The sequence below is a fragment of the Anser brachyrhynchus genome, assembly GCF_964034855.1.
Source record: "Anser brachyrhynchus genome assembly, chromosome: 1".
In the NCBI taxonomy this organism is placed as follows: Eukaryota; Metazoa; Chordata; class Aves; order Anseriformes; family Anatidae; genus Anser; species Anser brachyrhynchus.
The window spans coordinates 193119511-193135532 of record NC_137694.1 but is presented as its reverse complement, the minus strand read 5'-3'; the positions used below and the strand labels follow the sequence as shown (position 1 = coordinate 193135532).

At 35.1% G+C, this 16022-nt stretch overlaps 1 protein-coding gene across 4 annotated transcripts in view; it reads left to right on the top strand.

Moving 5' to 3' along the window:
- IFT88 (intraflagellar transport 88) overlaps positions 1 to 16022 on the top strand; it is a 47273-nt gene that overhangs the window by 23758 nt on the left and 7493 nt on the right. For all 4 annotated transcript variants that reach the window (XM_080576855.1, XM_080576854.1, XM_080576853.1 and 1 more), the window contains 6 exons: positions 239 to 389; positions 1552 to 1667; positions 5739 to 5791; positions 7239 to 7304; positions 9057 to 9163; positions 13365 to 13425. In XM_080576855.1, the coding sequence (XP_080432981.1) occupies positions 239 to 389; positions 1552 to 1667; positions 5739 to 5791; positions 7239 to 7304; positions 9057 to 9163; positions 13365 to 13425 (554 nt within the window). The remainder of the gene's footprint in view (positions 1 to 238; positions 390 to 1551; positions 1668 to 5738; positions 5792 to 7238; positions 7305 to 9056; positions 9164 to 13364; positions 13426 to 16022) is intronic.

Below are 16022 nucleotides of genomic sequence, written 5' to 3'. Positions count from 1 at the left end.
TCCCTTCCAACCCAAACCATTCTGTGATTCTATGAATTATTTCTTTTTCACAAAAATACTTTCTGATGCTGAAGAAATTATGAAACCAATGTGTAAAAGTTAACAATATATGTCCATACTACAGTGACTGGTATATCTGTCCAGCGTGTGGGTTACATTATGTAAAGCAATAGGAATTCTGAGTAGATCAAAATAGAATATCATCATCATTAGTCCTTGACTGAAAAAAAAAACTCAGATATGAAATGATGGACGATCCCAATCAAGCCATAGAGTGGCTTATGCAGCTGATCAGTGTAGTACCAACTGACCCTCATGTCCTTTCAAAGCTAGGGAAATTATATGACAATGAAGGTGATAAATCTCAAGCTTTTCATTATTACTACGAGGTACTTGCTTTTTGTTATTTTTCCAATGCATAATAAAAATCTTTCTCATAAGTAAAGAAAATGTTGTCACATGTTCCCGTATCACATTAACAATTGATTGTTTTTAAACTATTCAAAATGTCACCCAAAATAAGAAAGAATGAGATTTTGAGGGGGCAAGAGAGTTGGCAAAATCTAATTTTTGTAGTCAGATCCTGAAGAAACTTAGTCTGTGTTTCCACATGGTATTTGACCCTCCACCTTTCATTTTTCTTGTAGTCATTATTTAGATTGGCCCCTAACAATTTCAATATAAATTTGGTTTGAGACACGTTATCAAAAATGGATATAACAAATGTGATTTTAAAAGGTGCATAACTTGGCAGCATTAATTGGAAGGTATGTCTGTGTAATGGATATGGTTATACATATATGTTTGTGTTTATGGGTATATATTTATAGATACATTAATGGTACAGTTACACGTAATATACACACAGTTGCCTAAAGATAGGTGTCCTCTCTCCTTTCAAGCTGTCTGTGGTACTGGCTGTGGTTTCTAGAGATCCTTTTGTTTTAGAAACAGGAGAAAGGAAGTTTCTTTGCAAGCCAAGAGTTCTTTTTTTTTTTTTGTGTAAAGTGTGGATGACCAAAGTCTGTGTTGCAGTTCTGAGTATTAGTAGGTTGTGCGTGATTATAATTTTGGCGCCTATTTCAATGGAAATTTCTAAGAATCCAAAAATGTTATTTACATACCTATGTATTTCATAGAAAAGAATGCTTTTAGGTTAGTTTTTCTGAAGACTGACTTAAGTGTGAAATTGTAAATGTATTAGTTACCATTGTTTAACAGTTTAGGTAACTTATTCACATATAGAGCTGATCTAAGTAAACATTTTAGCTGTTGCAAACTGTTTAAAATAGTATTTCAAATAAGGCTAGATGGAAAATGTGACAGGCTCATCTCAGGTAACTTCTAAAAAGCATTCTGTAATTAGAAAATCTGGCATGCTTTTTTTTTTTTCTTCTTAGGATTAGTTCGTACAGTACACTGCTTCCATTCATATATTGCATATTTTTGGCATCTGGGGAATTAAACACTTGAGTAAGATATTCCAGAAGTAACATAAAGATGTTGTTTATCAGTAAAATTGTGTTTCTTTCACCTTTCCTATTTTGTCAGTCGTACCGGTATTTCCCTTCAAACATTGAGGTCATTGAATGGCTTGGAGCCTATTACATTGACACCCAGTTTTGTGAAAAAGCCATTGAGTACTTTGAAAGAGCAGCACTTATCCTGTAAGTAATTATTATTTTATGCCTACTCAAATATTTTGTGATTGGACATGCGTAATCATGCCTAGAGATAAATTAACCTAATACTGTAAGCAAATACCAGAGTTAATTATATTTGGATTATTATTTAATTTTCTCAACCTTTTGTTCATTTACAGGATGGTATTGTTCTTACTGTGCAGTTTCAATGTTAAGTAAGATCCTCCATTGGGCCCAAGAGTGTATGAGATATTTGAACCTCTTTTCTCTATCCTCTACCATTAAACACAGCTGTGAAGTGGGGAACAGCTCTAGTAAGCCCCCAAGACTTCCTTCTCTATAGATTTATATGAACTGTTTCCTTTCTGTTTTTTTGCTGTTGTTTTTTTTTTTTTTAATCACACAGTGAGGATTTGATGGTTTAGATAAATGTATCTTTTAGCAGTTCTTGCTGCATTTTCCCTTCTCACGTAACTTCTACTACCACAAAAAGAATAATATTACAAACAAAGTGTAGAAGTAAGCATGTTCCATGCAGAATTACCATGGTCAGTGGAAGTAGGCTGACGTATCAAATTGGTCTTGACGTAGGTATTTGATATATAGTAAATTAAACTTAATTAATGAAATTGACCTTTAGCAGAATATGATGTACTTAAGAAAGTGAGTCTGTAGGCTAAGCATTCTATTCTAGATCAGAAAAGGGAGCTTATGAGACGAAAGCTTAACAAAATTTCGGTCTAATTTAAATCTGCAAACCACAGTTCAAATGGAATTCCAAAAAGACATGCATTTGGTCGTCTTGTGTGGAAACAAAGATTTCTCCCCATGTTCATGAGGAATTTTATGGTAATAGACCAACTGAAATTCATAGAAACAAAATTAACTCCAGCAAGTGTGAATTTTCCCCCTGTACTCAGCTCTGGTGAGGCCGCACTTCGAGTGCTGTGTTCAGCTTTGGGCCCCTCACTACAAGAAGGACATCGAGGCCCTGGAGAGTGTCCAGGGAAGGGCTGTGAAGCTGGTGAAGGGCCTGGAACACAAGTCCTGTGAGGAGCAGCTGAGGGAACTGGGGTTGTTTAGTCTGGAGAAGAGGCGGCTCAGGGGAGACCTCCATTGCTCCCTGCAACTACCTGAAAGGAAGCTGTGGGGAGCTGGGGGTCAGCCTCTTCTCGCAGATAACCAATGATAGGACTAGAGGGAATGGCCTCAAGTTGTGCCAGGGGAGGTTTAGGATGGAAATGAGGAGACATTTCTTCTCAGAAAGAGCGGTCAGGCATTTGACTGGTTGCCCAGAGAAGTGGTGTTGTCACCATCCCTGGGGGTGTTCAAGGAAAGGTTGGACGTGGTGCTTAGGGACATGATTTAGTGGGTGACATTGGTGGTAGGGGGCTGGTTGGACCAGATGATCTTGGAGGTCTTTTCCAACCTTAATGATTCTGTGATTCTAAATTTTTCTTGTGTGTTTTGAGAATCCTACAGAAAATCAGACTAAGGAAAACTCATTACTACTTGCCTTGTGATGCTCTAATATTTGATATTCTTTTTCTTCTGTGAATGTGAATGACATACATGAACAAGACAGCATATGAACAAGGAAAGATTATATGCAAATATTGTTAGATGTTCAGTACGAAATATTAATTCTGGTTTAGAAGGGGCTTCAGTTAGAAATGACTAATTACTATAGAAGAGAAGAGCATAGGTTTAAATAGGGATTAAAGGTTGCAATAAAAATATATGGGAAAACAGATTTCACTCAAGGTAATAATTATTAAGAAAGACATACAGATTAGGTGAAAAAATATAGGAGACAGTTCACAAAATTAAAAATTAGGAAAATGTAAACATAAATATACTTTAAACAAAGAGTTAACTGAAGTTGTGCCTGTTCTCATATTGGTCACTGAACTTACACTTTGAACTTTTTATGGTACACGGAAAATACAGAACCTGGTTGAAATTCATAGTTACTTTTTGTAATACACAATCATATTGTTTTGAGTGACAACAATAATAAAAGCACAAAATCTCAGAAAACTTCTTTAAAAAGCAAATAAAACAATACACCAAACTCACTAGCTTTCCATCATGCCAGTAGCAACAATGCATTACTCCTAAATGAGGTATCACATAAACTGCTTTTAAATGAACAAACTAGATTAAGATCATATTCCTGATGTTTAGCATTCAGTCTGAGTCACAGCTTGGGGAAGCTACACAATGCATCGGTGTGGCCTTTCACCATACCTGTGTTGCTTAGCACAATTGACAGTATGCAAATAGATGCAGAGACTGTTTTTTTCATGCTGGTGTTGTTGTGCTTTAGACTCCTTCTTACCTCATGAAAATGTTTGCAAATCTTTATCTGTGCAGGGTATGATCAATGTGATTCTATTGTAAATCTAATTTTTCATTTAAAATAAACATTTAAAATAATGTAATTTCATATTGTAATTAGAGGATATAAATATTTGAAATTATGGATGTAGCAGCTGTAAAATATTCCATTATGCATTATTCTTCCATTCTGCAATCACTTGGTCCTACAAACAAATCTGTACAAATTGCAAAGAAAAGATTGGTAGCATAGAGTAACAAATATTTCAGTAGTTGATAGTGTGTTGACACCGCATACCCTAGAAGAGATGAAAGAAGTTCCATCAAAATACGGGGTCTTGTTGCTGAACATACATCGGCATCTGAGCCTGGTGTAGGCCTCAGTTGGTTTTTCACCAGCTAGTCATTTACAGCCAGGAGATGCCTGGCAGTTTCTGGTATGTTCTTGTCTCCATTTTTTCTTCTTTTGCACACAACACTTACGGAGAGGTTTGCTAGTACTCCTTTCACTATAAATACTGCCCACCTTAAAAATTTGTATTTTAGTCAAGCTATTAGATCACAGATGCTGGCGCTCACAGCCCTCTTAGAAACTGGAAAAAAACAGCTGAAACTAAAAAGAATTATTTCATAATCTTGTTTTGGCAAAGATCTAAATATTTTAGGCTTCAAGTTGCAGTCAGTCCTTGCATGAAGCATGAAGTATTTGGACTGTAAAGTACTTACAAATAATTGGCATACGAAATTCTTCATTATTATCTGTAACTGTAATCTATCTGTAATACAGAGAAATAATTTATTAGGATTATATATTAGGGATTATATTATTAGTACATAACACAACATAGATATTTGGGTGTTTATTTGTTATTAAAAATAGTCTAGATATGCTAATTGATAAATATGAATGTTGACATGGATTGCTGAATAAGTATCACTTCTAACTGTAAATAAAATTACATTTAAAAAATTATAACTTTGCTTTAGTCATGACCAGCATTTCTTTAGTTTAACATTATTTACTGTATTCAGTGTTTTAATCACAATAATTAGCATTTAGAATTTCCTTCTAAGATGATGTTAGACAGTTTTTTTTACCAGCATACACAGATCTATCATTACTAAAGTTAATTGTGAAGCTGATGCTGACTGCTGACAAGTTATTCTCTCTAGAATTTAAACACTGGACTGCATAATAAACTTCCGTAGAATGGTGTTGGTGTCTGTTTGGCTACCTTTATAGTTTGCAGGAGACATATCTAGCTGAAACTGAAAAATGTGAAGCAGATGACTTTTCCAAGATTGTTCGGTGACTGTCAGGCAAAGAAGCAGATTAGCTAGAGTTAAAAAAGGCCTATGCTGTGACTGCAGGGACTGAAGAAAATAAATACAAAGACTGTCCTGTAAATGATAGTGTGCAGTGTGTTTTGGGTATGCTAAACTGTAAGTCACATGAGAAGTGCTTCAGCTTCAGAATACCTTCACACAATTGACATGAAATTTTCCTAATTTGCGTGCTATCTTGAGAAGAGTGAGGAAGGAGTCCTCACAGTTTTGTTGTATATGAGCAAATGTCTCATATTTTCTCTGGCCGTAAGTATCGCCATTACATTTTAAAATGGAGATAGAAAGGTGATGGCACATCTAGGTGATGGCACAGTGGAAAGCTCTAAGTGGGGAGGTCTTTGCAAATGCTATGCAGAATGTTTTGCCTATTGTTTGGCAACGTGCATAATTTTATTTATTTATGTGCAGACCTACACAAGTGAAGTGGCAGCTGATGGTTGCCAGTTGCTATCGAAGAAGTGGTAAGTTCTGTAACATTTTTAGTAATTAGTTGAAGGTTTATTTTGTTTTGTTTGATGTTTTGATTTTTTTTTCCTTTTGATCTTTCTGTCTGATGTCAATACTGGTCTAAACTTTGTTTAAAAATTGTTATATATTATTTTGTTAGAAATGTTTTGTTTATATGCAATAAAGTGTGACTTCTCTTTTAACTCTGAGAAGTATGCCTTTACTGACATATGCATAAAATACTCTTTATGCTGTTAAATAATTAAAATAAAGAAGAAAAAGCAGCATAAATCATCTGCTAGATTTTTTTTAATGTAACTAGTAGTACCATCTGATCTAACGTAGTCATGAGATTTTAAAGTTGTTTAATGACCATTCATTTCCAACAGTAGTTGTAATTTTTAGATATTATAGTAGTATTTGCATTACACAAACAAAAAGCAGTCTTAATGTGTTTTCTTACTGTGAATATAGTATGTCAACAGGCAAAATAGAAAGAGACTAATCTTTCTAGTTTTTTTCATCACTTAATCCTGTAAATAATACTCTTCTTTCTTGTTGACCCATTTTGTCATTCTCCTTTTTCCTTCTTTAGAACTTTGCAGGACTCAATTCCATAATAAACAATTGTATTTTCTCACTGATATTTAATTCAACAGTGAAAGAAGGAACGGGACCTGGGGAAGTTAGTGAATTAAGAACAGTCAGCACCATCCAAAAAGAAGCAGATTAACTTCTTTCCCAGGAAAGAAACACGTTTTTGGCTGTTTTTTAGATCATTTATGATTCACTGGCAAAATTCCCAGATTATCATGTTAACACATAGAAAGTCAGATTGATCTCTATCTCACATTAGGAAAATAAAAACGGTGATATCTGAACAAACTTTTTTGTCAGTTATGGATATGAATTTTTAGCTTCTCAGGCTCTGTCAGTCCTTTGCATAATGATCAATCTGAGCCAAATTGGAGGCAGAAGTCTTAAAGTCTAATTATTTTGCTACCAGATTTGTGAAAACTGCTGTTTGGGCAAAACAAAATGAGAGAGAGAAACAAGTATTCTGATTGAAGGAAATACAGGCAGAGTGCAGCAGTTACGCATTTCTATTTGATCAATCCATATATTTTTGCAGCCTCAGATAAGCCACGGTGTGTTTAATATGTCTTATCTGGTAGATGCCTCATAGGAAGTTGAGGTTGTACAGGCAGGTATAAAAAAGGTCAAAAATCAGGAAACTGTTTTTCACAGAATAATTTGGGCTATTTTCAAATGCTTTTAATTTTTACTATCAGGGAGTAATTAAAGAATGTTAAGTTTGTTTTTATCAAATTTGCTTTTATAATATTAAATCATGTACTCAAACTGGCAAGATGAAGTGAAATCAAACTGTATCAATTCCTCATCAGATATTCTTTTTTATGTTTTGGATATATGGGTAGGAGATATTTGTTTTGTTTGCAGGTAATTACCAGAAAGCTCTAGAGAAATACAAGGTCATTCACAGAAAATTCCCAGAGAATGTCGAATGTAAGTTGTTTCATTGAGTAGTAATCCATATGATGTAAGTTTTTTTCATATAAAAATATTTTCATTAACTTTTTTTTAAATTCATGTTATTGCCCCATTTTTTTTGTAACACTAATGAAGTGTGCTTTAAGAAATATTAGGATAATGCTGGAGAAAGATGAAAATAAACTTTAACTGTAGCTGATGGGTTGAGCTCATTCTCTTGCATACTTGCTAGATTCTATGTTACTTGTCTTCTCAAAAGAGAGATTAAAAATACATGCATTTTTGCTTCTAGTCTCTACTAGTTGAAACTCACACTGCAAGTTTCCATATATGAGAAAATTATATTGTTTTTACCAAAGCAAAGCCTTCATAAAGAACGTAAAGGATGTGATTTTGTGGTTGGGTTTTTAAGTATAGTTGGTCAAGTAGTTGGTCTCTAGAGAAAATCCTTAGAGAATTTCAAACTGCACTATGAGAAACATATATTTGAAGAAACATTTGAAAAGACACTTTGCTGAACCAGTCACACCTGTAGTCTAAATGAAAAAGCCCTGTAGAAAATAGAGGCTGTCACTGGTTGTTTTGAATATCCTTTTGCATCCCACACTGCCTTTAGTTTTACTAATTCCAAAATACAATGTTGTCACCAATAAGCCTACAATTTTAAATTTTATGTGGGAAGAGTGTTTATTGTATGTTAAAATAAAATTGTGTCATTCTGCTTTAACAAATGTACTTTTTTTTTTTAAAGAGGAATCATAGAGCTCTGTTGTTTAAGAGAAATTTAGTACTACGACATCTCAAAGTTATAAGCAAAATGTTATGTTCATAGTGGTCACTGACATTTCAGAGGAGTGGAGTATTTACTAAACCTTTTAGAAATGCCACTATTTTTCTGAATGTAGTTTCTACAAATTACAAAACTGAGGCAGCAGTTGGACAAGAAATGTAAGCGATAGAACAGTTTTCTGCTGCTGGAACCATGGTTCTTCACTCTTCCCTCCCTGGCCATATGCACCCAACCCTCTTCCTTATGCCGGTTCCAATGCTTATCTGATCCCTTAGTGAACAGGTGCAGCTCACTAAAGCAGCAGAAAACTAACTTAGCACTAAAATAAAAAAGAAATACATTTATGAAAGTAGTCAGGAGGGAAGTGAATCATGTCATGCTTGTTTCTGCTTCAGAGGTAGTTCTTTCAAGGGGATGTTGACAAACACAGGAATAGCAACAAAATTTTGGGAGTCTGGTGATGACTGTTTCTTGGAGTCCTCTTGGTTCCGTGCTACAGTTGTATTTGATCTTCATGTCTGTATTTTTTATTCTATAGAATTAATACTTATCTTAAAAAATCACCTAGAGCAACAGAAGAAACAAAGCATTCTGATTCATTTGGCATTTGTAAAATTGTTTCCAACAAAATGCTATTGGTAGTGTTTCCTCAGTAATAAATTAGTACTGCTATTATGCTTTCCAGTTTCCAAAATATTTTGTCAAGCATTCTGAGCCAGAAGTATTCAGTATGTCTTGCATCTTTGTATATAAATGGTATTTGCACTGTTTGTGGACACAGACATTGCATCACAGAAAGTGCTGAATTTTTGCATACTATCGTAACTTGCATAGTGCTATTGGGCTAGAGTCACCTGGTATTCCCAGCTATTTGCAATGTTCCATGCGCTGTTTTGTATGTCCAGTTCTGGTAGAGTGCACTTGTAGTGTGACCTCCTCGTAAGCCTTTTTCTAACAATGTTTTGCTTTTCAATTAGGCCTCCGATTTTTAGTTCGTCTCTGCACAGATATGGGACTGAAAGAAGTCCAAGAATATATGACAAAGCTCAAAAAAGTGGAAAAATTAAAAGAAATAAGAGAGCAGGTAAGCCTGTTTCTTTCTGCAATAATAGTTTCACTGCACAAAGCCAAAACAGTATTTTTGATGCTTTAAAATAAAATAATTTTTATTTAATTTTATTTAATTTCTCCTGTTTTGGAGAGGCTCCTGTTTTGAATTTGGGGTTTCTTAGTTTTGAATTAGTGCATTCATTTGAATTGTGCATCAGCATTAAATCTGTCTGAATTTTTTTTGAGCACTGGATTTTCTGTGATTTTAAATACCAGTGAAAGATGGGTTATGTGTATGGGATGGGAATGCTGGAGCCACCCACATAATTCAGCCTCTCTGGAATGTCGTCTTTCCTACTTATTTGCCAGACTGTGCGAAGTATATTTACCAGCCAAGTAATAATGCAGCTATAGAGGGATGGGGGGAGCGTAAGAATTTGTTCATGTAGTAGAACTCCTTTTTGCTGTATACAAAACTGCAACATTGCATTACATAAATCACATAGGTATGAAGTAAATCATTCATGTCAGTGGCAAATTGTAAACTGAAAAAAAAAATATGGAAAAACTAAAGGTGAAAGGTGTGAAATCACAACTTGTGTTGTATTCAGAGCGGTGTGGGTGTGTGTTAATAGTTTTCTTGTTATTCTTGTGATAAAGTAAGATTTAAAAATTAAAAACAGGTTCTTATTTGGAAGCATTGTCTGTGTTATTGAGCTGTAGAGTATTCAAGCTTGCTCTTCCTGTCCAGTGAATTGTCTGAAAGCTGCAGAGTTCCATTAGGACACATTAAGTCTTACCTAATTTAACTAGTAAGACTCACTGACTCCCTTTCAATGTCAGATAATGTGTAAATACATCCTTAGTTACTTCAATTTTACTTCAATTCTAGAGAGTCTAAGTATGCACGTGTAGGCTGGGGCATTTCAGAAGTGAAAAGAGCTCATAAAGGGGAATGCTGATCAAACAATTCCAAATTTATGCTACAGCCTCGCTTTGGATTTTCTGTAAATGTGAAATTTGAGCACTTCAAAAAATAAACAAAAGAAAGCAGTCTAAAAATGTAGTAGTGCTAATATTCATCTATGTCTCCCCCATAATAACAGTAAACAAAGCAGATAACCAGATACAATATTCCTATTCTACAAAACAATTAAAGAAGTCCTCTCTGAACTGTGTTAAACATGCTTTTCTTAGTTTTTAGGTAGTATCAATTCGATATCAGTTATAGTTCCTTGCAATACTACCTAGTACCTCAGTACTTTACTTGGGAAAGCTCAGAGATGAAACGAGCTGAAAACTGGATTATTTTAGTTGGTGAGAAGTAGAGAGGTCCCTGGAGATGGGGAGGTAATCTAGTTCCTGATATATAGTTCCAGCATTTTTTGCACTGAATATTTTAATTATGTACCATACATCTGCAAATGTTGACAACTCTAAGAAAAATACATTTTTCTTTTGAGAAAAGTGATATTTGAATTTGTAAATAATAATAGTAATAAGTTTGCAAAATTTCCTCATGTTTATTTCATGTTGGAAACCTGAGCTTTCTTGAACAGAGTTCTGTACTATCTGGTGGGAAAAAGCTATTAGCAAGTATTAAAGAAGATTAAATTCTCTAAATTATTTAAGAACTGAGATTTCTGTAGCACATGTATGTGGTTTTTTTGTTTTGTTTTGTTTTGCTTTTTTCATTCTAACCACCTTTTGTTAAGGGATTTTAGTACCTGAATGATACAGATTTCAATGGAATTCAGTTTAGATGCCTGGTAGCACAAGACAGAATCTCAATACTATCTTGCAAACAATAGTCCTCCACTTCCTTTTTAGTATTGGTATTACATCTGGCTTTCCATCCGCGTTTGTTTTGTTTGTTTGTTTGAAGTTTTATTCTGTGTGTGTGCGCATGTTTTACTCTTATGTCTACCATCTGGCATTGGGAATTACTAGGTATTTTTGTCCTAGGAAATTCTTCCTGTCATTCATGGGCATATAGTCATAAACCATATTTTCAAGCTCTAAAATTATCAAATTTAATATTTCACCACCTCAGTTTCCAAAAGGAACACTGGTTTCAGTTAACAAAACCAGATACAACTCAATTCCTGCTCCCAGTTTTAGACTAACCTGTGGTTTCTTGATTGCACTCAGTAAAGAGAAAAAGATAAATGCCAGTGTAATATACCTGCATTTCAAAGTCTGCACACAGACTTTGTCTCTGTGTAGAAATTTATCAAAATTTGCTGTTTTGGCATCATTTTGCCAGAATAAATGTATCCACATGGATTTTATACCAAAATAAATATTCTGGAGTACTTATTTCACTTAGTTCTCAAATATGGGCAAGTTGTTAAATGCTTCCAGCCAAGAATCTGGGAACGTCTGCGGGGTTCATTCACTGTAGAAGTTTTTCTCCCTGTTTCTCTCAGCATTGGATTTTTGCTGTAACCTTCATGTTATTTTTTAATGCATTAATATTTCTTTTTCATGTTTCAGTTTAATAAAAGGCAAGTATTAGTGTAAAAGTTCACATTAGCTTCTTGGTGTTGATGTATACACACATTACCATTTATTTCCATTAAGAGAGCTGAATGACTGAAAAGAGGGGACTGATTGGGTGTGGTGTGAAGCAATGATGATAGGTGCGAACACAGGGGGGGGATTTACTGCATTTACCTTCAGGCATCCACGTCTGGACTAATCATCCTTAAATTTCTTTTGCAGTCATAGGAGAGAAATAGGCATTTTTAGTGTGGAAATCGCTGGACTATTTTAAGTGTCTGCCTTCAGTATGGATGACTTATAAGCTACTCACTTGGAACTTTACAGGAATTACTCATATGCTTAAGCTTTAGGACTTCTGTAACATTTTGGGAATAAAGTCCAATGATGTAAATACCATGAGGGTACTGTCATATAGGGACCACTTCCCTCTGACAGACAAAAGCTGAACTTCTGAGAGACTGAGGGATCATGCAGCATTTGGATAGTCTGTACATTCTTCCTGAAGGGCATGTTGCTTCACGGGACGGTGAACAGGATACCTAGTCCAAAATTGAAAGAACATATTATAGACTTGAGGGTTTACCAAAATAAATAAAAAGTATGAGAATTCTGGTCCCAGACTGGGTAGTTCCAACACCATTCCTGGTTTCATGCTAGGCATGTTGCTTTCCTGTCTGAGTCCTGTGAATTTTGATTTAAGGGTTCTTCCTTTTCATTTTGGCAAGAAGCTTGGAAGTTCTTTCACTTCTGTGTCGTTCCAGCTTTGCCAGACTCTATGATATTTTTCTGGTGAAAAAATGAGTGAAGAAGCTACAGTAATACATAGCTAGGTAGTGTGCACGTGTTTTAAGCAGATCCTGAATTCAAAAGATACAGAGATTACTTTATTAACAGCCAGGTATTTTAAATGCCAAGTATTTGTACCTGTACATAAAAAAGTCCCTTACCGAGATGTACCTTCTTGTAACTCACAAGATATATGCATGAGAAATTTGGTGTTTAGCCAGGAGAAGCCAGTTCTGCCATGTGATACAGAGGTATTGCTTTGATAAACTGTTAAAGTTTTCAAATAACCCTAAAAAAACACAGCTGGAAGATGTTTATGGTACCTTCCTCAGTGCAAGAGGGCTGCCTTTTTAAGCATAGTTTTTAAAGTATTTGCCTTCACCTTTATCTTACATTTAACACTCAACAGCAAATTAAATTTTGCTGTAAAGTACAGTCCTGTGCCAAGTATTCAAATTGTAAGATCTATGGAGTGAATAGTTCTTTTTATAGATTTCCCTACTTCCCCCCCCTTGAATCTTTACAATAATAAAACGCTTGTAGGATTTACAAGACGTTAATAGGCAGAGGCTACTTTGAACTCATGCAAGGAGGGCTGTGTTGCCTGTTTTTTCAGCTGTACTTTACAAAGGTTCATCTGAACTATTTTTATGCACATTCCTTGTATAAATTTTATCTGAAGGAAAATAATTTATTGAGATATTCTGTATGAATTTCACAGGACTCTAGTTTTATGTAAACATTGTTTTTAACGCTGACTTTGAGGATAATTTTATCCTTTGAATACACAAGGTTTATTAGTTACAGTATAGTAAGCCTAGTTTAATATTCTTCTCCTGTTTTAGTAATAAGCTAGGTTGAGTTTTCAATAATTATTTCTAACGCATATTACTAAACGTTTTTTTTTGTTCTGTTCTTTTCAAACCTGTTTCACTGTTCTCCAGCGCATTAAGTCTGGCAGAGATGGCAGTGCACGTAGCCGCAAAGAAGGAAATGCTGGTGGCGGTAAGTACTTAATGCCTCTGCTTAAATATCAGACTTGTCAGGATTCTAAAGAAAATAGTTTTTCTTAAAGCGTTTGTAAAAGCGCCTTACATTTCTAAATGCACATAAATATTCAGTGAGTAATAAGCAAGCACTTCACAAATTTTGTTTCAGACTTCCTGATTATCTTATTGTACAAAACCTCAACCAGTATTAAAGCATGGATTTGGTCTAAGGTTGGTATTTTATATGCAGATCTCAGTGTATCCCTAAAGCTAAATCCCGACTTGTTTTTAATACTGTGGACTTGAACATTTTTATTCCATTAACTTGGGATGAAATTTGGAATAGTTACTATAAGGAGTCATTTATTAAAATGAAACAGAATGGGTAAGCCATGAACTACAGAAGTTCATTGTATCTTTATTTAGCATGGAGAAAAAGGAATTTTGTGCTTACCATCTAGTCTTTTGCAGTGTTTGTTACAAGCTCAAGAGGCTATTTTGTGCAACGAACCCTGTAATAAGCAGACCCCTGTACTACCTTTGAGCTCCTTCCTCCCATTTTCCCAGAATGGCAAATTTGAAGTCCTAGCAGCATCCACAAAGAAAAGCTCACTCTCTGACTGTTATGTCTCTGTGCTCCTATAGATTCACAATGCTGAGTTTCATAAATGTAAAACTCTAGCAAGGTAAGTCTGGAAGCTTGCCTGCTTAGCCTTTTCTGCACTAGGCAGTCTGCATACTGCAGAACTAATGATTTTTCCCTCCCATTATTAAATTCATGAAACATTAGTACTGTTAAACCTAACTGTTCCCCGCTGCCGTTCTAAGGAAACTACCAGACTTCAGGCTAATTTGGCCAGCTGGAAAAAAATCCATTTTGACTCAAATAGGAAATGGTTTCTTTGTATTCTGTTTTTGTTTTATCTTACATCGGTGGGTGTCATAGAAGATCTCCCCTAGAAATTCTTGCTTTTCTTCCCTTCCTTTTACAGAGAAACGATTCATGGATTTTTTTTTTCTTAGGTGGTAATTTTATTTCTCCACCTATATATCAGATGTTTTACTACACTGATCCAATTCTGTAGGGTCATGGAAATCATCTTAAAATGACCTTGGAATTATTTTGCATTTAGGAAGACTGATCTCCTGATTTATCTAGGAGTTTAGACTGAGTACTGGATTCTTAAGAGAGACCTCATTCCTTTTTTAGCTCAGTAGTTTCACTAAGGAAACTTTTAAATAATTTCTTGTTAAGTAGAAAAAAACATTGTTCGGCTCAGATTGAATTATACCTGTTCTGGGCCTCAGGTCAAAACAATTCCTGGGGTGAAGTTCCTTATTTTGGTAACAGAATCACAGAAGAGTTCTTACTTTTAGAATTCATTTGGAGGTGAGATTAGTAAGGTAGAGGGATGGAAATGTTTCTGGACTCTCCTTTATAACATAAGCTCTATGATGAGGCAATCAAATAGAGGTGCCAGCAAAACAGCAGTGTGAGAGGGCATCAGGACAGATTTTTATCATCAAGTGGAGATCTACTTCGGCTTACAATAAATAGAAATGAAGAGCAGGCAAGGGTATTTAGTGCTGTGCAAAACATTGCATCAGGCATCCAGGCAAATGGCACAACGGGTTTCTCTTCTTATAACTATATTTTGTCATTATATCTACCCTTCTTAGTGAAAGAAGTGTGGAGAGAGAGTAAGAGAGTCAGTACTTTAGCAATGGAGAATATAAATAAAAACCAAGCTGGATAAATGCTGAGACAACATTAATCCCACAAACGACCACTTTGTCAATACTTTCTTTAAAAACAGAAATATCTCTGGAAAGTTTTATTTAAAAAAAAAAGAGGAAAAAGAAAAATTATCTCCCCCTTAAAAAAGTTGAGTACTTCAGGAACTTTGCAAACTCTACTAATTCCAAGGGATTACTTTCCACCTTCCATAATCAGAGTAATTGGAGAAGAGCAGATGCAAACGAAGAGGATGAGGGGATAAGCAAGGTCAGAACTGACCTAGAATTTGTCCTATCAGTAATTCTTAGATTGTTGCTCAAGATACTGTGTCAAATTCATGAAAGAATGGAAAAAAACAGTTTGGGAACAAGTCTGTGTAAGAGCATGTTTGGGAAGCTGCTAGTATACAAAGTCAGTGCCAGAGATCCAACCTTTCTGCAAATGACTCAGCAAACAAGCAGAGGTACAAAGAAGGTCCTGTACTGAGCCTGGAGTTAACTTTTGGAGGGGATTCTTAATTAAAAGTTGTGGTGAATGTAGATATATATATTTATATGTAAGGAATGAAAGGCATTACACATTTTTAACTAGTAATGTTGATTCTGGGGAGTCAGTCTTCCTTATCAGTGAAGAAGCTGCACACTTGCGGCAGCAAACATTAAAGACTACATTGTAGTTTGTCTGCCTTTTCTTGAGGAAGACTGAAGGAAACCTGAAGATACAAACATTATTTTGTCCAAAGTTTAGCGTTGTTCACCCGGGTTATGAATCTGTGTTTTACAGTGCAAGAAATTTCTGTACACAGCCTGCATGGCGACACGCATGAAATATAAACAATGGTTACTTTATTTTAAGATCTTAATACACTTTGGAAA